Raw genomic sequence first — 22741 nt, forward strand, 5'->3', positions numbered from 1 at the left:
TAGAAGCTACATTAGAAGAAGCAGACAGCACAACTGTATAAAAAGTGTAGCTCGATTAGTGGAACATCAAGATAATTAAAAAAGGAGAGTGTTGTTAATCCATGTGTAATGAATTTAGAAGAAAACCTGGAAGATTATAATAAACCATGAAATCTATTGACTCTGCTACTGCTGCCTAAATAGAAATGCTGTTGCCACTGCCAGGCAGTTGGTTTTAAACTTTGCAGGGACCAGGAATCAAAAGGGGGGGAGGAGGGAAGGGATGTGAAACTGAACCACTGCACCCCCACCATAGAGCCACATCAGCCTGTAGACTACTGATAGGTCTTGGAACCGGTGTAGTCACTTGGTACCAACTCTGTTAGTTAAGTGCCCACAGAAGAGGAGAAAATGAGCAGACTTAGTTTTCCTTCCCTCCCAAGAGCCTTACTATACACATAACATGTCCCTAATATTACTTTTGCCTGTGAGCAGCTTTTGTCAAATCACATGACATCCCTGTGGTGACTAAAGAGTGCGAGAGTGATGCTGACCTGACAAAGAATGTCTTGCATTCAAGAGCTCCTTTAACTAGTCCAACTACACAGTTGGTCCAATCAAAGATATCACCAGCAAAATATATCAAGAAATCCTTGCTTCTTGACAAAAAGTGGAAGAGGTGGCAGCCCACACCATTGCAAATAGGAAGGAAAGCAGTCATGAGATAAGGAAAAGGTCCACAATGGAGTTGAGAAATCTCAATGCCACCCAGATTACTGCACTTGGTTCCATCTACCACATTACCAGAAATGTTGATATATTTGAGGGAATTCAGAAAAATCAGACCAGGAAGGTGGTCTGACGCAGGAGGGAAAAGATCCAACAAGTTTACAACTTAGGCTGTGCCTCCTGGCTGAAGAGTTGGAGAGTGTTGGTGAAGAGACCAACAAGACAGCCATATGAAATAAGCCTAAAGCTGTCCAAGAAAGAGATGACAACAACAACTTTAGACTACCTTTTAAACTTTTCAGCACCAAAGAATTATCATGCTGTAGCTATGGAAAGAAGTGAAATGAAAGTCTCAAGCTATTTAAAATATTAATTATACAAGATAGTAGCTAGGGACCTACTTAATTCACAGATTTTACAGAAGCCACGAAATCTGGGACTGTCTGCAAAAAAGCAACAACAAAAAATACCTCCTTTAATAAAAAGGAAATGCTAGCTCCCCAGTGGGAGCCACTGGTCCTCACTGCCAGGAGGGGAAGGTGCTGGCTGCTGGGGCAGCATGAAGGGTAGCAGACAAGATGACAGCTACCCTCTTGTACCTCCTCCCCCACCAGGGCCTCTCTGCCAATCAGCACCAAGGGGGGGGAGGGGGGGTGGGCAGGACCACAACAAAATTGGCTCTATGCACCGTGAGTGGGTTGAGAAAAACCCTTTGTATTACCAAGATTTGGCAGTCCCTAGCAATAATATGTGCACCAAAGGGAACAATGTTTATCTTGATAGAGATACAGACTAGATTACTTTCACCCTCACTAGTCAGTAACTGGAATAAAATCAGTTATGTAAGAAAACAACCCTAGCCAATCCAACCAGATGAAGGAGTTGACAGAATGAAAGGCACAAGCCTGTTTGAGGGGTGTACTCAGTTTCTTTTGAAAAAGTATTTACATTTTATGTAAATATTTTACTAGGATTCAGCCTGATGAACCCCGCCTCCCCTTGTCTCCCACAAAAGGTATTTATTAAAACAAACCTTTCAACTAAATGAAAAAGAAACCCTTCATCTACACCAAATCAGTACAGCCATGATTGCACCCCCTGCATATCTAATAGTTCAGAGAACTGCAGTATTTTTTGTTCATCATTTTAATTTCTGCTTTGACCTAGACTAAATTTAACTATTTTATGTTAAACACAAACTGCACACAGGGATACCTGCCCAAAGATGAACTCTGCTTTCTATTCAGACTCCAAGTGCTAGAGTTTCCAGTTAAACCAGAAGCTTCTTACTCCACAAACTAAGCCAGTGATTCTAAACCAGGGTGCCAAAGGGTACCATAAAAGATTAAGATTGTTAGTTCTGCAAGTGTGATTCATAAGATAAGCCAAGAGATTTCAATAGGAACCCAGTGTCAAAATATTCTGACTTACTGTGGTCTGAATTCTTTGCAAGAGAAGAACTGCTCCATTACTTTTCTGTAGTCAAAATACAGGTAAAAAGCTCAAAGCTGGTCTTTTCTGAGGGGTGCCTTGAGTCTAAGGTTGAGAACTAGTTTGCTTTTACAATTATGATGAACACTCACACAGAGAGCTCAAATGATTTTCTCTCAGCGAGCTGTGAGGGGGCCCCCTCAGACCATCACCTAAAGAAATGCCAAAGCAGCTGTTACTTTAACAATCCAAGATAATATGAAGCATTTTGTGCAGGTGGAGCTAGGAGATTTGCAATGTCTGGAATGGTTAGTTAAGCAAGCTGGCAAATATTCCCAAGTACTTTACAAGCTACTGCTGCTTTTCAGATGGGAAACACAGAGCCAAGCACTAAGCATGAGCTGAGGGGCAGCCTTGAAACAGAAGAGGCGTTCTGATGGGCTTCCAGGAAGGCAGCAACCTTGCTTTTTTAATTGACCAAGGGTGTTACTCCTCCTCCAATTTGAAGCCATGTTCAAAGTTTCCAGGAGTAAGATAAAAGGGGAGTGGGGGGAAGGCTTTCAAATATGACACTTCACATGAATTCACTTTGCTGCACATGGCCAGTGAAGTAAATTTGGCTACAAACTTCTCCAATTCTGTAGCTACTGGCAGAAAGTAGATGATATAATACGCGACACACCTGGGTCCCAAAAGGTCCTTTCCAACCTGAAAGCACAAGGGGCTCTTTTCTTTAAAAATATTGACAAAATTAGCCACAAGTTGTCTAACTTCCTCTCTCAAGCACTGACAAAATCTTGGACTCTTGTGGCAGTTAGTTCCATAAGCAAGGAATGTTCTGTGCATAACCACAGACTCCTCATCATGCCACCAGTACGATTCATAGCCTGGGTGATGAGCTCAATTCAACAGCTGATCATCCAAAACATCATCTGGCAGCAGGGAGCCTGGCGAGTCCTTCTTACCGCTATTCAATACTTAGTTGGTTAATCTGGACCAGAAACTGACCGAGCCCACTCCCACTCGAGCCAGTGCAACAAAAGAGGATCAAACTCTCCCAGAGGAGAGTAATAACTCTGCCTGTTTTACTCCAAGAGAAAAGTGACTGAAGTCTGCAACTTGCCAGCCAGCCTGGTACAGTAGATGTACCTCTGTTCTCTGGTCTACTGATCTTGCTATATCTTCATGTTGAGATTACAATATCCACCATAATTCTTCTGAAGAGGTTACACTAAAGTAGCTGGTATGACAAAGACAAGTGCAAAATTCTGCACATAAAACAGAATAATTGCATCCATAAAATACAGACTGGGGAATAACTGGCTGTGGTACTGCAGAGAAGCACCTGGGGGGTCACAGTAGACAATAAGCTGAATATAACCAGAGGTGTGCTCTTGCTGGGAATATTTAAAAAATAAAAAATAAATATTGTATATATACGAGTTCAAGCACTGCTGCCATCATTTTAAAAAATGCCAGGACATTTTTAACTGGAGTGGAACTGAGTGGGGCAAGGGCAGAGGTTGGCTGCCCACTGTGTGCTTAGGGCTCTCCACCCTGTTGCCGATCCCTGGGAGCCACGCCCTGGCCACGCCACGTCCCCTGCCTGTCTGGCAGTAGTGGCAGCGGTGAGCTGCAACTCTCACTGCTGGATGGGCAGGGGACGTGGTATGGCCAGCGCGTGGCTCCCAGGGCAAAGGCAGCAGGGTGGACAGCCTCGAGTCCACAGCGGGCAGCCTGCCTCTGCCCTTGCCCGCTCCAGTTAAAAGCATCCTGGCACTAAAAAAAGGTGGTGGCGGTGCTTGAATTAACACTCATTTGATGAACTTTAGTTCAAGCACCCCCACCCCGATTTTTAAAGCGCCAGGACACTGATCCTCTGGACAAGCAGCCAACTCAGTCCCGCTCCCCACCCGAGCCCTAGGGTCCCATTCACCACCCTGCCCCCGCCCCACTGCCTCCCTCACTGTGTGGGACTCTATCTACCCCTGCCTTCCCTTCCACAGACTTACCCGAAGGGCGCCGCTCTCCGCACTGCCTAGTTGCATTCCTGTAAATCGGTTATCAGATGGGTATTGGCTGATATGCTTGGTAAATAAATCGGCTATTGGTATCGGCCAAGGAAGTCTTTATTGGCACATCCCTATTGATTTTTCTGATCTATTCAGTACTGGTGAGATCTCACCTGGAGTACCGTGTCCAATTCTGGGCCTCCACCTTCAAGAAAGATTGGAAAGAGTCTAGTGGAGAACAAACATAATTATGAGGCCTGGGAAGCATGGTTTATGAGGAAAAGCTGAAAAGGGTAGGATTATTTAGTTTGGCAAACAGACGACTGGGGTAGGGGGTGGATTTGATGACCATCTTCAAACGCCTGATGGATAATTATTAAGAGGATGGAGATAGCCTATTCAAATGCTTAACTACCCTCAATCAGAGAGCTCTTCTAAATCTCCAGCGTAAATTTCCTTCTGCTGCAGCTTGAGGCCATTGCTCTTAGTCCTGTCACCTACAGCCACAGAGAAAAGGCTAATCTAAACAGTTTAAAGAATATTCATCCATGGAAATTTTCAAAAGCAGGCTAGACAGACACTTGGCTGGGATGGTTCAGTCAAGGATGATCCTGCTTTAACCAAGGGCTGGATTAAGTGACCTTCTGAGGTCCCCCCCAGCCCTATATTCCCCTCATCCCATGAGAAATCCAGGTACCTGGGGAGCAAGGCACTCCCACTACAATAAGTAATAAGATACAAAAGCTTAGTCAGAAGCTGTGAGCTCCCTCAGCTGGCATAAACTCCACTTAATAATCTGTTGCAGGTTGGAGAGGACCTACAAAAAGCCAGACACTAGCTGGTCAACAAGTAATTGTTTTGGCAGACTTTCCATGACCTTTATGCCCAGCTTCAAGGGTGCTCCAGTACGTACAAAAGAAGATGAAGGGGAACAAGCCTGTTCACAGAATAAAAAGGAAGTGCTGAATCAATATTTTAAAAATGTCAGCGTGGAATGATTATGTTCCCCACAAATTCTTTCGTCTGAAATACTATAGCAGGCAGCAGCCATCTGGGACCCATTTTCCTGCAGAATGGCTATAGTTTACAAGGAAGCAGAAAAACGTAAGAGGGCCATTTTAAAAAGATAGTTGCCCCCCATGGAGTTCGAGACAGGAACACAATGAACAACAGGAAGTTCTGCCAGGTGCCATTATGGGCACTTCCCTGCACTGCAGCAGGAAGGACCCCCACCGTCCCAGCCATAGATGCAGGAAGCCCAAGAGGTCCCTTATAACACTAATTATCCTCTTGCCCTTAACCCCCTTCTCTTCCTTCTGCAAACACCCTTTAGCAAAATTTTCCTTTGAGTCTCTGAGAACAGCCATGCTGAGCTGCCACACCTTTCAAAAATTGTAACATGGAGCATGAAATCAGGCTCTGGAAATGGACTCAGACCTGTTCAAAGGAAACTGCTGCCCTGAGCATTATCAGGCACAAAGCAGGGCCTGTTTTCCAGTTCTGCACATTTTCACTGAAGTCTGTTCTGTATGTTGATGCATCTATAGCCAATGAGATCCTATACAAGTTAGTGGGTGCATCTACACATGGCAATTTAAAATGCATTAGCCATTTTTAAGGTATGTCAAGGGCATGGGTCTATACGTCTATGCCCTTAATGTGCCTTAAAAATGGAGGTATCAAATAAAGCAGGTATCAAATTTAGGTGTGATTAGTTAAGGCACCTTAACACTGTCCATGTGGACTGAGTGGGCCAGAGCTGAGCCTGTGGGATCCTGCGCTGCCACCAGGCACTGCCAAGAAGGTGTGGCGGGTGCTGTTCTGCAAGGCATAAACGCTGGAACTGGAGCGGCGGTTCCAGCAGCAGCAGTACCTGTTGGTGTGTCGACTGACTGGGGACTAAGTCGGCAGGGCCACAGGAGGTACAAGGGCTCCTGTAAGAAGCACAAGGGAAAGGCTCCCCACAGGACTCCCCGAAGGGGAAGCAGGCAACACAGCATGGGCAGGGCCTTTTCTAGCAGCTCCCCCACGCCTCTCCATCACAGCAGGTTTGCTGGCTGAGCAATTCAGCCCTGCAGGGGTGGGATGCCTCGCTGCCCGCCTGGAATTTGGGCACCCTTAGAAGCCCACGCTGGGGTTCCTGGCCAGGAAAGTAGGTGGGCTAGGACTGTCTGCCCCCAGAGCCTGGCATAGCTTTACCTGCTCCAACTACCTTTGTCCCAGGCAAGCGCCCAGCCTCTCTTCTGGATGCTGCCCATGGGACAGGCAGTGTGAGCTCATGTGGCCTCTGTGTGGCTAAGCCTGGGCAGACTGGGGGCAACACAAGCAAGGACTCAGCCTTGGATCAGGTGGGTCAAGGAGAGAGCTGAGCCCCCGCCCACGTTGCTGGCCAAGCTAAGCCACACATAGCCCCCAGGAGCTCATGCCATCTCTCCCACGGGCAGCATCCGGCAGAAAGGCTGGGTGCTGGGGGGAGATGCAGTCCCAGTCTGCCACCTGCTCTGGGCAGGAGCCCCAGCAGAGGCTTCTAAAGGCACCTGAATCCTGGGCAGGTGAGGTATCCTGCACCTGCAGGGCTAAACTGCCAGGGCAACAAACCTGCCTCAAGAGAGAGGTGTGGAAGAGCTGCTAGCGAAGGCCCTACCTGCACTGCGCTGCCCCCTTCCCCTGCATGGAGTTGCAGGGGAGTCTTTCCCTTGTGCTTGCCCTTGAGAGCCTCCTGCCCCCCCTGCTGAATAAGTCTCAAGTTAGTCAGCACACCGACAGGGACCACTACTGCTGCCAGAAACATTACTCCAGCTCCAGCATCTGTGCCTCACAGAACAGTCACTGTGGTGCCCAGCAGCAGCTCAGGGCCCCACAGACTCAGCTCCAGCCTGATGTTGGGGAGTAAGGAACACAGGGAGGGGTTAGAGCCAGGGCTGGGGCCAGGCCAGTCATATCCGGGGAGACTGGAGGCTCCCACCCCTTCAGCTGGCAATGGGCTGCACTGCCCGGCTAGCCTGCTGCAGGCTTCTGGGGGCTGTCCAGGGTGCTGCCCCAGGCAGGCTGCCAAGATGTTCACCCAGTGAGCCGCACTAAGAGCCATTAAGGCATGCACATGTAGACACACGCCTAAATCACCTTAATGTGCCTTAAACTAAGGCACAATAAGTTTAGGTGCGTGTAAATTCACGTGTAGACACGCCCAGTGAGAGGTACGTTACCCCCATGAAACAGAAGCTAAATCCACAATGATCCCAAGGCCTGACCTGACCTTCCATATCTAACTGGGTCCTTCTGGCTGGCACAAGACAAATGAAGGGCAAGTTATCCATCACGATTATGCAGGATCCAAATTGTTCACTTGTGCTTATAAAGCAACACTGAAATGCAAACAGTTCGTCATTCCATTTCTAACAAAACCGGTCAGATGAGAGCATGATGCCAGAGAGCCATACAGACCTGGTAAATATGCCAACGTAGAAATACACTAACTGTTAGCAGCTTAAAGACTTTTACATTATGGTATGCAACAACTAAAATATTAGTCCAACAGGGCTTTCAGCCAGAGCAATCATGCTGCTGGGGAATGGGAGAAAAATCTTACGTACACAGAAAGCATTAGATATTCAGGTTCCCCCTATCCTCAGTGATATAGTGAAGAGATGGTGGTCCTGTATGTAGAACACACTGCCTTTGGGCAATGAATACAATGAATTCCTACCATTAGCCTAGGAACTAGCCACTCCCTGATAGTCCATGGTCAGCAAATGACCCCATTACAAAAAGATAAACAGTTGTGAATTAAAAAAAAAAAAAGTTACTATTAAAACACAATGTATTTAACACTGAAGCAGTCTGAACAGAGATCTGTAAGAGCTGGCAAACAATAGAGCTTCTCAGCTCAGAATTATGTCATAGACCAGAGCTGTTCTGCACAGGGCCTATGAAGGGTTAGTTTGCAGCCCCTGGGCTCCCACTAAGCTACTCTGCCCTGGCAGTCGAGTTCCCCTTCCCTGCCTGCTCTAGCAGCTACAAGCCAGCCAAGGGTCGAATCTTACCTTTTAGTCCTCAAGGTCCCTGCTCACCTGAACATGTAAACTACTCAAACTCAAGCTAACACTAACACTGATCAACATGTGAGAAGTTTACAGCGTATTGTGCAACAAAGCCCTAAGAGATAATCATCCTACAGAAATCCTTGGAGAAAGAGAGAGAGAGCACATGCGCCATAACTGGTGAGCTAGTAAACACAAGTCTGTACTTTTTCTGGCTGACGTATATATCCTAATTCATACCTTTGTTAAAGATACAGTAAAAGGAAAATTGTAAAATTGCAGGTCAGTACATGAGATCCTAGGGCAGTTAGATCAGATCAAGTGCTAACTAGATTGATAATGGCATAATACAAAAGACTGAAGACAAGAACATTTCAACCTTGAGAACAGCAAGCAAAGTTCTCAGTCTACAGACACTCCAGAACTGCAACAGTAACTATAAAAATCTTGCTGGGACAATGCAGCACTCTGGCTTGTATGCCACAAAAGGGATTACACAGACAATTTCAAGCCTTACCTTTTCATTCCTAATTTTCTGTTACTAGAAGTAGCACTTATGGGTCATCATAACACTGGCTCACAGGTTATAACTCTTCCTCTTTGGAATCTAGAGATACATTGCCAGATACATAAAGGAGTGACGTTTGGAAGTGACCTACAGAAACTCCAAGTTAGCTGTCTCCACCTAAAAATGAATGACTTGGATTCCTCCTTGTTTTTCAGCACAAAAACTGCCCACTACCTGGGACTTCAGCGCAAAAAAAGGGGTGCATTGAGTAAGCTATTTTGGGACAGAACCAGGGACACCAAGAGTTACTAGAAATGAAGGATAATTTACCCGATGACATGAAGGTACTAAGATTACGACTGAGGCACGGATTCTTCGTGATATCTTTTACTGGACTGTTAACAAGCTTTCAAGTATCAGGTACCCTTCTTCATGTGTAAAAAAGCTACACAGTCCAGGAAAAGGTAACAGAGAATCCTTGCCTCTCATACAACTTTTGAACCATCATTCTACAACACTGCAACCTGACTAAGGTCATGAAAGATGTTTTAAATGAAACGCTCTCTCAATTCCTTCCTGTAACCTGGACAGAGCTCTTTTTATTTTAAGATTTAGACTGTGAAGCACTTAAAATTGATTAAGATGTTCCCTTCCCCAATAACTAAAGTTCGCAGACAACAGCATAAGAGAAACAAGCACTGGACATTTGGTGTAGACAGAGAGCAGCAGAATGAATATGCAAACACCTGTAAAAACTCCAGATTTTTAGAACACTTCATTTTTTAGCTGCTTTCTTTACAATCCAGTGGAGAGAATGAAGGCAGTTACAGTTTTCCCACACAGGGGAACTTTGTTCTGTGCTTATTTAAGGATGGCAATTGCATCTCAAAAACTGCATTTCAAGCCAAAACGAAATCTGTTCCTAAAACTCCAAACAGTTCCAGTGGTCACCCAGAAAGCCACAGAAACAGTTATGAGTCAGTCAAGAATTGGGACTGTTAAGTGGATTTGTTCTTTAAAAGAAAATCAAGATTGATTTTATGCACAGAGGCCACGACAGACAAAAGAGTTTCTTCATGCTTTACAGTTCAGATCTCCATATAACTATACAGCTGCACTTGGGAACAAAAGACAGTCTATGAAGAAAATCACAGGGCATCATAACAATCTGCATTGTTGCTGGATTACAATACAGATACAATTACGGATCTAGTCTGAGTCCATATATACTCAGTAAGGTCAAAAGGTTGATTTTGGAGCATGATTTTAAGAAAATGTGTTCAAAAACCTGAAGCTTCAGAGTTGACGTTTCACTTCTTGAGATCCCCCCTCTCAATGCTGTGTGCTACTGAAAAACTTTGGCAGCCCAGGGTGCAGAACCCACACAGACTTAGTCAAAGACCCAAAGCAGCCTGTTATGCACTTCAAAAGCCACTCATGAAAGTAGTGACCCCCCCCTTTTTTTTTTTAAAAGCAAAAAGACACTTGCACCAGCTGCATTCCTTACAGTGCCAACATGGTAGCACGCAGCTTCTAAAAATCAATGTTGCCTCAAAATGCTTTTACTACTTACTGACACGTAGGCAAAATACTCACAGACACCGTGCCTCACCAAAACCAGCTGCTTAATAGAGTCCGCTTGCATAGATCATGTTATTTTAATTATCACATTTCAACCCCAGACTAAGAAAGCATTCAAATAGTCAAAACATGCCAATTTGGAGAGTACATTATGTCCAAAGTGCCAATACTTTTAGAAGTCTGCAGCATTTTGGCAAGATTTGGAAGAGCTGGGTATGTACAAAGACGCAAGGTTTACAATGCTCCCGGCCGCAAATGTGAAGATGGTAGCACTCATAATGACCTACAGCAGAATCTCAAGTGGCCCTTGCAGCTGCATGGGACAGACTTGTATGCTTGTACCCCTGGTCTGATATCCCAAGGGAGTCTCACATGAGGGAGAAAGAGAAGCATTTTTACAGTAAGATACCAAGGACATATCATTCCTATGATATGTACAAACTGGACAATGTTTCACGAGGTTTAATTAGGGACAATGGATTTTCAGCTCATTACCTGGATTGGTTTTGTAATACCTTTGTTTCTATGCATTTTTTGCTTGTATGCCTCACACTGAATTCCTCCCTCTCTCTCCTGCTTTTCTACCTATTGTATTCTAATCACTCACTCCACATTATACTCTGCTCTAGGCTGTCCTTTCACATCATCTGATGAAGTGAATCAGGGTTTATGAGAGCATGTGCTATATATCTTATTTAGTTAGTCTATAAAAGGTGTGTATCTACCCTGCCATCTGATTGACTTTACACTGCCACAACTAACTGGCACTCTCATATTATCCCTAAATATTCATCTGGCTACAAGCATTTTAAATATACCATGCCCCTTTAAAACAGCACAGTGAATTTTAACCCAATGTTATAGGGAATATACACGAGAACACAGGCTTCAGTGTATTCCCCCGCCCCCAAAAGGTGCTTGAAATAGTCAAGGTAACAGATGAAAACCCTAACAACTACACATTAGCTGTCAAGGCTCTATGCAATTTTCATCAGGAGGTAGCTGGGTGAAGTCAGCTGTAGGAGGGAAGGGCATAGTGCCGACTTTGCTTAGATACACCCAGCACATTGTTTATCTTGCTGTAAAATCCTAGTGAAAACATTTCTCATGATAAAAAACCACCACCACCTTTTTCTTGCAGCCAAGACGTATCCCAGAATGAGGTCAGCTGGAAAGATGAAAGACTTGCCAGTTGTTATGTATTTGCATTTAGTCTATTTCACGACTTCCCCTGGTGCCTGGGGTATAGACTAGGCACCTCTTAATACAATCCCTAGAAGAAAAGACCTTATTCCCAACTTGAGCCTCTGGACACAACTCTATGTTATATAACACTGGTAACTTCTTGCGCATCATTTTTGTCATACGGAAAAAAACTAACTTCTCAAACAACAAAGGAGAAAAAAAGCCAATTGCAATGATGCGAGTGTGAGACTAACACAACAAAGATCAGCCAGAAGGCTGAGGGGCTTTTGTAGTTTCAGACAGGGCCTGGAACTACTTAATTCTTAAAACTAGTTTGGATACATTACTTCAAAGAATGGGCACTATCCCAGAGATTCACTGCTGCCCTCCATCGAGACTGACACTTGGTTGGTATATCCTGTCAATGGGTTTTTTTGCCCGTGTGCCTCCTTCTTCAGAATGGTGCCCCAGGAGTAAATATTTTGTTTTAATCTCAGCATACAAGCTTCATGCACTTCCATGTCACGCTTAGATGGCCACAGCACCATGCAGTGCTGCTGATATCCAAACTGCTTCAGAGCATCAGCTTTCTGAGGTTGTAGAAGGGCAGCATATTATGTGATATTACATATTTTGCTCTATTCTCCTGAAAATTGGAAAAAAGTGTCTTTGAGCAAGAGTGCTTTAAGTCATCTGAATTCATGTTTTAATCCTGCCAAAGAGATTGTTTGCAAAAAACAAAACAAGAAACAGGACTTCTCTCTATACACCAAACAGTTCAGACTCAAGCTTCAACTTCCAAGGAAAATAGTTTCAGGTGTGCCCTTGCATGCACAAAGTATTTGCAGGAAGGGAATCAGCGCTATTTCTGAAGCTAAATCAAACTGCTTCCTTCCTATTCCACCAAAGCCTGGAATAGGCTAGGGCCCATGTGGCATGATGCTTCAGTACTTTCTCATTCCCTCCACAGCTAGTTTCCAGAGAAAATGAAGTTTAGGAGGTCAAGGGACGGGAACAGAGCTAAGGCTTGGGAGCCAGAATCACTGCTATTCATAAAATGAAGCTCAGGCTTTCTGCCCAGCTACTGCCAGCGCCATTTCAGATGCAGATGCAACAGGAAGATGCTTTCCTCTCCCTCTACAAAAAGCAGAGTTCGAGGAAAATGCATCAGGAACCACTTAGCTGCCAAAGCCGACAGGGAAGGACGACAAAGGTTCTACATGCATGCTGCTAACATAACTTTTATTTTGAACTTGCAACCCTTTCTCCAAAAGCTGGATGCTACTCTGTCAGGATGTAGATTTAACTGGATAAGCATAAAGGCACTGTCTGCTAAATAAATCTGTTGCAAGAGAGTGAGACAGCAACAAAAGCTTTGCCGGCTATTAAAGACAATATCCCAACTCCAGATTTATAAGCTGAAACAGTCTATAAAGTTCTCTTATAAACTCGGGACTCAGCCACAGCTAAACAGTCACATAAAACCAGGAACTGTGGAGTTGCCTGAAATTCGTTGTACGAGCACAGCCAAGTATCCATGAAGCCTCTTGAAAAAACTCCCAGCCTTATAAATCTTACCCACAACTATTCTACCTCAAACCAAGCCCTCCTGAAGAACTAACCAGGCCCAGCCCTGCACTATCCTAAGCAGCATGAACTCAGGGTAGTTGCAATGACAGTAAAAAAAATTCTAAGCAGTCTCTAAGACCTTGAGAAATGGGACAAATCTTGGCCATGGGCCACACTTAGAATGGGTGTCCTTCCCACCTCCAACCCCCTTCAAGCAGAAAGGCTTTGCTAAACACGAGCAGCACAGAGCATTAGGAATTGCTGTTTATAAAAACAGTCAAAAAGCAGGCGAGGGAGAACCAAGCCATGGTGGAACTGTTTGATCCAAAGCTCACTCTGATGAGAGCTGAGCTCTGCTCCCCTGCTGAAAAAGCAGCAAACTTCTCCCTGAAGGATACTGGCAAGAGGGCTGGCAGACACGATTACTATAACAACCATTCTCTTAGACAGCATTTCAAGCAATTGAAGGAGGAGATTCTTAGCAGCGTGCCCAGCACAGCTCCATTGAAGTTATTCCCTGGAGATTAATTTCTCAGCCGCTAAGGGAACTTGATGGCATGGCTTCATTTATAAGATTTTTGCCTGAATCCATCTCATGTCAGAGTGCTGAAACCTCAAAATAAAGCAGTTTCAATTAATACAAATTATATCAGACAATGAACAGTAATTTCTGTCAGCCTAGAGTGTTTGGGAGACAGTACTTCCGTCCAGTCTGACAGTTTATGTCTGCACTGACTTGCAAAATGCTGTTCCTTCAAGCCTTCACCCCCCTCCCCTACAACAGCATGCAGCCAGGTGGGAAAGGGAAGAAAGTAGAAAAGAGGCATCAGGAATAATGAAGCCTCTCCAGGGCTTCTGATGGATCACAATAATGTTTCAGTGAATACTCAGCTTGGCACAAGCCTGCTCACAAACATAGCAGCAACTATAGAGATGCAGGTTCTGCACCAGGAGACCCAGAGCAGCTCAGAGCAGATGGCATGACTCACCCCACCCAGAGGTTTTAGGAAGAACAGGGAAGACCACAGATGTTTACTGTGCAGCCCCCAAAGGGGAAAGGCTAGGCTGCTACACACTGGCACCGTTCAGCACTCAGTGAAAGATACAAAGCGCCTGTCCTCAACCCTTTGGACTTCAGTCTTCTCATCTCCAAGACTGCTGTGCTGACGCCTTTCCAGGATCCAGTGGGTGGGGAGCACGAGGGAGGAACTGGGGCATTCTTCACAGCAGCACTCCCAGACACAGCTTTACAGAGGCACTATAAGTAGCAACCTTAAAAAGATCCACTTGAATCTTTCAAGTTAAACACAGTCACTGACTGTCCATGCTGCAGTATGGTGCTCACAAAGCAAAGATGACAGGAAGCTTAGGAGCCACTAGTTGGTACAAGTGGGAGGACAAGGAAGCAGTCTCTCCCTTGAAGATCTCAGAAGTTTGGCAGGAATAGAATAAGAATGAGGAGGGAGCAAGAGGTGGGAAGACTATATCCCTTCTCTTTCCCCCCACTGCATGCACTGGCTGCAAGAAGGATGAATCTTATGAGCTACTGGGTAGTTTTAAGGCTGCTAAGTAGTCAGGGAAAATGCAGAGAGTGCCCTAGATCAGAGGACTGGAAGTATGCTGGCACACATGGGCTGGACTGCACGTTAGAAGAACCAGACTTAACAGAACTTAGGAAAAACAACCCGCTCTGAGAAGTCCCAGCCGCAGGGAACTGCATGGAGACAAGCTAGAGGAGTCGAAGGAGACAGCAGTTGGGTGTGTGGCTTGATCAACTTAATGGTTTAGTTCAAATTAAATAAGGTGGTATTTGTGGCAGTCTCAAAGCCACCAAACTTCGTATTATCTCTGGGGTCTAGAAACCCCATGTCAGGTACATGTACCTTAGTTTCTTCCTAGGGGCTCCCCAGCACATCCATCTTTATTTGTACAGCTACCTGCCTGCCATCCAAATAAGATTAGAAATAATATCAGCCTAAATCCCCAAGCTAGAAGCCAGAGTGCCAGCTAAGGCCATGTGCTTCCACTCCAGGCCGACTTTTACTGCTTCTGTAATTTGCAAGCCCATTACTTTGTTTTAATCCACTTGACAACTACAGCAGGATGAAGAGGGAAACCTTGTTTTAAAATCTTCTTAACTCAGTTAACTATAACTTTCTATCAAAAGTTACAGACACTTAAAAGACTGCAGAGAAGAAGCCAGGAAACCGGCATCAACGGCTCATAACTTAAAGACTAATTTACATGTGCTGCACTTGTACAAACAAATCTTGGAAGAAATTCAAAGAGTTTCTCAGAGCAACAGAGCTCCTTCAGCATTTAGTTTACCTTATTCTATGCAAGGCCCTTGGTCATTGTATAATAAAAAGCAGCTGCAAAAAAAAAAAAAAAAAAACTTCCCAGAACCCCCCTGAGTGAGCAAATGCAAGATACCTTATGGGAGACTACCCTTCCTTGGAGCTGTGCCTGTTTGCACTGCAGCCTTGACTTACAGTTCTGCATCTATTATGGACCTTCTTTCTAAAACTGCTTAAAATGAAGGCCACTGGGGAGAAGCCTTTTTAATCCTTCCTGCTCCAGTTGAAAACCACCTCGTCAGAAGAGATCCCCCTCCCACCCCAAATATATCCTTTTCTAGGGGAGTAAGCAGGAGAAGAGGTAGGATTTTTCCATGGAAGTGCAGAAGGTGTTTTGACACCTGTGCTTAGAGAAGCATGCTACATGCAGACTCATCCTCAAGTGTAATTAAGAAAAACTTCATCTCCTGTGGAAGCTGAGCACCTTATCATATGCCCACGGCATCATTTGTGCATGCTGTCAAGCATTCCAGAACAAGGATGCTTTCTCATTACTCATTTGGTTGAGAGGAAGCACAGAACAGAGTCATTTTCTCAGCTGAGCCAGAAAACAAGCTCAACGGGATTACTTCAGCATAAGCAAGAGCTGCTTTGATTTAAAGAGGTTTGACTGGTGATGCAGCATTAACCAAGTGGCATGCACTTCTGCCAGGAACACCAGGATTGCCCCCAGCAAAGCAGACACCATTCGCAGGCTGCCTCAGAAGCATTCTCAGAACATCTTCCTAGAGACCCAGGGGCTCTGGACAGCTAGGAGAAACAGTCAGAACATGTCCATCCCACCTGAGTGCTCAAGGCTGCACCAATAACCAGGGAGCAGACAAGGACAGAACAAACTGTGCCATCCAAGTGTTGACGTAACTGGATGTTCAGGGGCAAGTCAGTTACATGGGACAAGGCACATAGCTTTGTTGCATCTCAACTAATGCAGAAGCAGATGGAACTGGCCCCCCAGTGCCACTGACGGCAGGAGCTGATGACGGAGAAGAGGGAGCCTGCTCAGCTGAGGGAAAAGGAAACCTTTACACAGGTTCCAAGCAGGCCCCACTACTGACAACACTGCTGGTAGGGGCACTTCCTCAATAGCAAGGAGGCAACCTGTAATGCTTTGGGGAAGAGAGGTAGAGGAAGAACAATAAACCCTTCCTGAAACAGTCTGCATCATGCTTCCTCTGCCCAAGCCTGACAGTTGGCAGGATTGCTTCAGAGCTGCCTATTTGAGTGGCCCATCCTGAAATGCAAGCCTCTCCCTTTCACAGACTGTAAGGGGCTGGAAGGGACCTTGCAAGATCATTGGGTCCAGCCTCCCCTGCACTAGGTAGGAAAGACAACCAGGGGTCAGGTGACCCCAGCGAAGCGACCATCCAGACTTCTCTTGAAGATTTCCAGGGTAGGCGATTGAACCACCACTGGAGGGAGTTAATTCCACACGATGGACACCCTAACTGTGAAGTTTTTCCTAGTGTTAAGCCTGAAATGGTCTTCCAGGAGTTTGTGGCCATTACTCCTAGTTTTCCCCAAGGGTGCCCTGGTGAACAGTTATTTGCCGAGCCCTTGATGCATCCCCCTGATGTAGCAGTAAGCTGCTACCAAGTCCCCTCTCAGCTCTCTCTTTTTTTAGGCTGAAGAGACCCAAGTCTCTCAGCCTTTCCTCATATGGCTTGCCTTGCAAGTCTCTGATCATACAGGTGGCTCTTCTTTGGACTCCCTCAAGCTCTTCCATGTCCTTGCTGAAGTGCAGTGCCCAGACTTAGACGTGGTACTCCAGCTGTGGTCTCACCAATGCTGGGTAAAGCAGGAGAATCACTTCTTGGTTTTGCTTGAGATGCATCAGTTGATGCATGCCACAGTACTGTTTGCCCTACTGGCTACTGCATCGCACTGATAGCTGATGCTCATACTATGGCCTATTATTACCCCTAGGTCCCTCTCAGTCATGGTGCCACCAAGCCTGTAAGTATGTTGGGGATTGTTAGTCCTGAGATGGAGCACTTTACACTTCTCAATGTTGAGCTTCATCTGACTCCAATCCGCCCAACTTGCTGACCTGTCTAGGTCTGCCTGTATTTGCAGCCTAACTTGGTGTTGTCTGTGAACCTGGCCAGTGAGCTCTTCACCCCCACATCCAAATCATTGATAAAGATGTTAAAAAGCACTAGACCAAGCACGGACCCCTGAGGGACAACACTGGCCACTTCTCACCACGACGACACAGATCCGTTCATTAGAACTCTCTGGGTCCTACCCTGCAGCCAGCTTCCTATTCACCTGCCTAACTGTTGAGCAGTTAAGCCTGCAATCCTCCAATTTTCCCATGAGAACATCATGGGATACCAGATCAAAGGCCTTTTGGAAGTCTAGGTATACGATGTCAACCTCCTCTCTTATCCAGGTGGCAAGTTACCTGGACACAGAAGGAGAGGAGATTGGTAAAACAAGACCTGCCCACGATGAAGCCATGTTGGCTGTCCTTCAGAATCCTAACTTCTGCAAGCCTATCGCACATAAATTCCTTGATGATTTTTTTCTAGGATTTTCCCTGGGATACAAGTTAGGCTAAGTGGCCTATAGTTGCCCAGGTCCTCTCTCCTCCCCTTCTTGAAGATGGGCACAACATTGGCCTTCTTCCAGTCTTCAGGGACCTTTCAACTGAACCAAGCAAAATGCAAGTAAGAATTCAGTACAAGCCCTACAGAAGATGTATTCTATGTATTAACAATGTGGTTCTCTTTATGCCTCAGCACTAGTGAGGGAAAACAACATGCACACATAGGCACGCACTTGCAGGGTTTGAGCAAGACTGGGGAACGTAGCTGGCCACAGGGTGCAAGATACAATGCAGACATTGGAAGCACAGGAACCACAACCTTCCTGAAGTCTGGAGTTCTAATGAATGGAAAAAGAACAGCTTCTACATCCATGCGTCTTGATATGTACCTCAGCCACCAACTAAGAAACAAGTGGCAGTTCTGTATCTCAGGGTCCTTCAGTCCTAGATTTCTCTGCTAAGATAATCAAGGGCATCACCATCACTTGTGGTAACTTGAGATACAGGCACCTCACCAGGGCTAGAATAAAATCACACCAATCCATATGAGGGGCCAGACTGCCTCCAGATGGTAACCACTTTATCACTGTGTACTGAAAGCAATTCCAGTTTGAAGAAGGTATTTATAAAGACCATTGCTGAGCTCATTGCTAGGCACCAAGAGTCATTCCAAATGGAACTGTTAAGTTTGATGTGATCTATGAAGTTACAGATCTGCTTTCAGGCATGACCTTTGGACTCTGCATCTTGGACTAGAAAATGATGAAAAAAGCAGTTTTAGAGCTGAGAGTGATGCTTTCAGGAAAATGTCACATCTTAACAGTTGGACCCAGTTTCTGAAGCTGCAATGCCATGTTGGCTGCCTGGCTGCATAAAAAAGTGGTCCTGTATCCTGCATTTCCATCTACTACCTCAGTTAAGCCCCCATACCTAGTCACTCCTCAGAACAGTAAGAATTTCCATGATGCAGATCCTTGCTGGAACTTGGCAGAGTGTGGACAAGAAAAAGCTGGGGTTCAGGTGCATGGAAGGCCCCACTTCCAGACACCAAAGTACATTTTAAAGAGATAAGTAAAATCAGATATAGCATATATTTTTGAAGCTGTACACTTTTCTCAGCCCATTCATAGCACCTGACAGCAGGCAGCAACCTACAAAAGCACACTCTTTGAATGAGTGACAAGGCAGGTCAAGGTGGCATCTTATAGACTTGCTCAGTACTTGTGAATCTGTCCTAAGGATTTCCCATCCTACTTCAAAGCCCTGTATAATGGGGGGCCCTGCTTGGCAGAGGAAATAATGGAACTCCAGAACAGTGGTCACTCCCCTCCGCCCCACCCCACCCCGAGAGGCTAAGCATATAGAAACTATCAAATTTACCCCTTCCCAAAGGAGCAAAGACTAGCAATTCCAGCTTGGGAACTGATTTGTGCTAACCATTAAAGCACCCCAAAAATGCATGCCATTTTTTGAAATCATAAGACAGCCCTCTTTTCTCTATAAGATGCTGTATCATCAGTTTTGCATTCTAGTTGTCCAGAAAACAGGAGGTACCAGTATTTAGCAGTCTCTAGGTTTTACATAAAAAGACCCTTTGACACAGTATTTCCATCTTTCTGGTAACAATTTTAAGGAGAGACAATACTAGACAGTTTAAGACTAGTAATGGAATACCCTCAAGGTAAAAGGCTGTGTAACTGCTTCAAAACTGGGCCATTTCAACCTGATGGTTCTTTAGGGCTACCCAAGGAGTATTTAGCAGTATCTGTTCAGCTCTTACTGCAGAGGCCCTCACATCATCTATACCAGTGCTTCTCAAAGTGCTGGTCCGTGGACCGGTGCTGGTCCGCGAGCCACTGGTTGCCAGTCCGCAGCAAGTTGCCAGGAAAGAAAGAAATATATTTTCAGAAGCATTATATTGATATGTCATAGCGTCACAGTTCATACGTTCCAACGCTCCAGGTGACGTCACTTTGTGCAAGGTGAGGAAAGAGAAAGAAACAGCTGGTCGCGCATTTGTGTAGCGCTGTTACATGCAGTTGCTGCCACCGGCTGAACCAGGCACCGGTCCCTGGCCCACTGGAAAAAAAATTGCCAGTCTGCCACATCAGATAGTTTGAGAAGCACTGATTTATACAGTACCTTAGCTGGCAATCTCAGCCTGGGCACAGATGCTTAAGTGGCTTTCACACCTGGCCTTAGCTCTACCCAGTCACATTAGAAGCCAGTTGGCAGGGACGCTTGTATTGTTATTACTCTGCAAAAATTACGGAGAAAAATTTGATTGCCTAGAATTTTACAAGCATTAAAAAACCCCACTCAGATAAGTTGCAAAGCTATCTACTCCCATTACTCAAAAGGCATGCAATTTAGCAAGAGTACCATTAAATGCTGAAAATATCAAAGCAGGCAGTGACACTCAAAATATGACAATAAAATTAGCTTCATTTAAAAAGGATTCAATAGCATGCACAAGAGAACAAGGGCAGGGTTTAAAATTAATTTATTAGTATTTTTTTTAAATAGAGAAATATGGTATTGTTTTACAGTATACACCAGTTATAGGTAATGTTTTTGGTCAGGGTGCCAAAAACACCTGCAATCTCAACTCATAAGATGTTGGTGTGCCAGGGGTGGATGGTGTGGGAGACTTGAGGGGTTTAATCCTTGTTGTGGCAGCACAGACCTGGCCCCTTCCCTGACAGCCACCCAGAGGCACGCGTGCCAAGCAAAATGCCTCCATGTCCCACACGCTAGCACCCATGCTGGGGGTTGCCTATCCTTGGTATACACCATGACTGCAAAGGCACAACTCCTATTGATTATATCAGGAATCATTTTTCATTAGTACATTTGCTAGTAAGTTACTCGTCCTGCTGTCCACATTTGTAACTGAATCACACTGATTTTCCTGCTTCACCTGCTTCCAGCTGATTACAGATAACCCTCTCCAACAGAAGTGCAGCTTTTAGAACCTTAGAAGTAGCAACAGAAATGGTGTCAATAGTGTCTCTTATGAGCTGCATTTGTTTCCTTTTGGGCAATGCTAAGTGCAGCAGAGCAGCTCTCAATTTCAAAGAGCTCTCACCTAAGGATAGATGTATTCAGTTCTTTCCTGGGGGCCTGCAGATGCTCAATACCTCTTGGGAAAAGGCCTTAAGTGAGCCAAGCTGTCTCCAGACACATGAATGATAGCACTTACATCAAATCTTGTCCATAGCCCCTTAATTTGCTACCGTCATTTCACAGCTACCCTGACCTCAAACTATCCTCTTTGCATGGATATCTGCAGAGCACTATTATAGAACCTCTTGAGGGCGATGCATAATAAGAATTTATTACAATTAGGAGTCAAGCCACACTGCTCCTTTAAACTCTGAATCGGTTTGCCTCATCCCAAGTGTTAACAAGCTCTTGATTCTCTCAGCCTCTTGCTTTCAGATTAAACTCCGAAGTGCCAACTGCTACAGCCCCAGGGCTGGTTCTCGTGAAGATGCCAAGTACCAGGGCCTGAATGAGATTGCTTCTATCAAACCCTTGGGGCCATTATTTTGCATTGGGGATGGTGAAAACTATGACAGATTGCAAGTCGCCACAGGACCTGCACCCTGCCAGGCAGCATTACATTTTAACTGCTGCGAGTGGATGCAGAAGAGAGCGCAGCGCCACTCCTTGGCTCTTAATTACAGTCTTGTGACATTATAGTTAATGGTCTGTCAGGGTTTCCATTATAAGCCTTGATTTTGCAGGAGGCGGACAGATTAAGCTCAGTACCCCAAGTACTCGGTCATAGAAGCTTTAGATTTGAGCTAATCTCATTGTTCTTTTGGCATAAACCTCTAGATACTCCCTTTTCATACAGCTGGCTGCTTGTGTTAAGTCTCTACTGATGCTCCAAAATGCCATGACTGTTTTTTAATTGGAGGCACAAGTAATGCCATGCTTGAAAAGTGTTGCTGTGATGACAGCTTTGTACATCTATTGATGACATCAGGGTACAAATCCCTGATCATTTCACCAATATGACTCTGGGAAGCGGGTTCTTAAGGCTGCAAAGGACATGGAGCTAACAGAAAGGTTGCGACTAATCCAAGTCCTGTTAAGCCAAATGCATTTTTTTTTTTTTAACTGATAAGCTGCTATACCAAGCTACAGCAAACAGCACAGAGCAAAACATGTGGCATATCTACCAAGAACTGCGTATGGTGCAATGTCGCTCCATGATAACTCAGCCTGTGTAGGCTTCAGAGCAATTACGAAGCTGTGGATAAAGCTTCCCCCTACCCTGTTTTGCTGTCCTCGCAGCCCTGCACCCCTCCCTCCCAAGACTCCTTACCGTTACTGTAGGCATAAGGGGATTCGGATGCTCCATCTTGAAGGCTCTCCAGGATTTCTCCTTTTCCAACATCACTGTCTCCTACCAACAGGAACTTGAGCAGATAATCGTAGCTCTTCACAGGGCTTCCCTGGGTTCCCATTCTCCCTCTCATTAGCGAGGGGACACGATCGGCATACTAAACACGCAGCCAGAGCGAGAGGGCACCGCGGCTCCAGCTCCAGCTCCAGCTGCCGGGCCCCGGGCGGGCAGGGCACGCGGAGGCTGGGCTCCTCGCCGCCGAGGAGGAAGCGCCGCTCTCAGCAGGAGCCCTCCATCCTCCCCGCTGCGCGGACCTGCCTGGCGCGACGCCGGGAGCCTGCGAGGAGAGAAGGGGGCGCTGCAGTGAGGTCCCGCCGCGGCCGGGCGCTGCCGCCCAGGGACGCCCTTTGTTCGGAGGCGGCGGCGCTGGGCTGGCAGGTCGGAG

The 22741-nt window shown here is 45.7% G+C and overlaps 1 protein-coding gene across 1 annotated transcript in view; it reads right to left on the reverse strand.

Moving 5' to 3' along the window:
- The window catches only part of RAB40C (RAB40C, member RAS oncogene family), a 61588-nt gene extending 38958 nt beyond the window's left edge, over positions 1-22630 (reverse strand). Inside the window, exon 1 of the mRNA XM_019507674.1 lies at positions 22276-22630. Within this exon, the coding sequence (XP_019363219.1) occupies positions 22276-22429 (154 nt within the window). The 5' untranslated portion in view covers positions 22430-22630. The remainder of the gene's footprint in view (positions 1-22275) is intronic.
- Between the last annotated feature and the right edge of the window lie 111 nt (positions 22631-22741).

The sequence above is a fragment of the Gavialis gangeticus genome, unplaced genomic scaffold, assembly GCF_001723915.1.
Source record: "Gavialis gangeticus isolate Ggan-Ray unplaced genomic scaffold, GavGan_comp1, whole genome shotgun sequence".
In the NCBI taxonomy this organism is placed as follows: domain Eukaryota; kingdom Metazoa; phylum Chordata; order Crocodylia; family Gavialidae; genus Gavialis; species Gavialis gangeticus.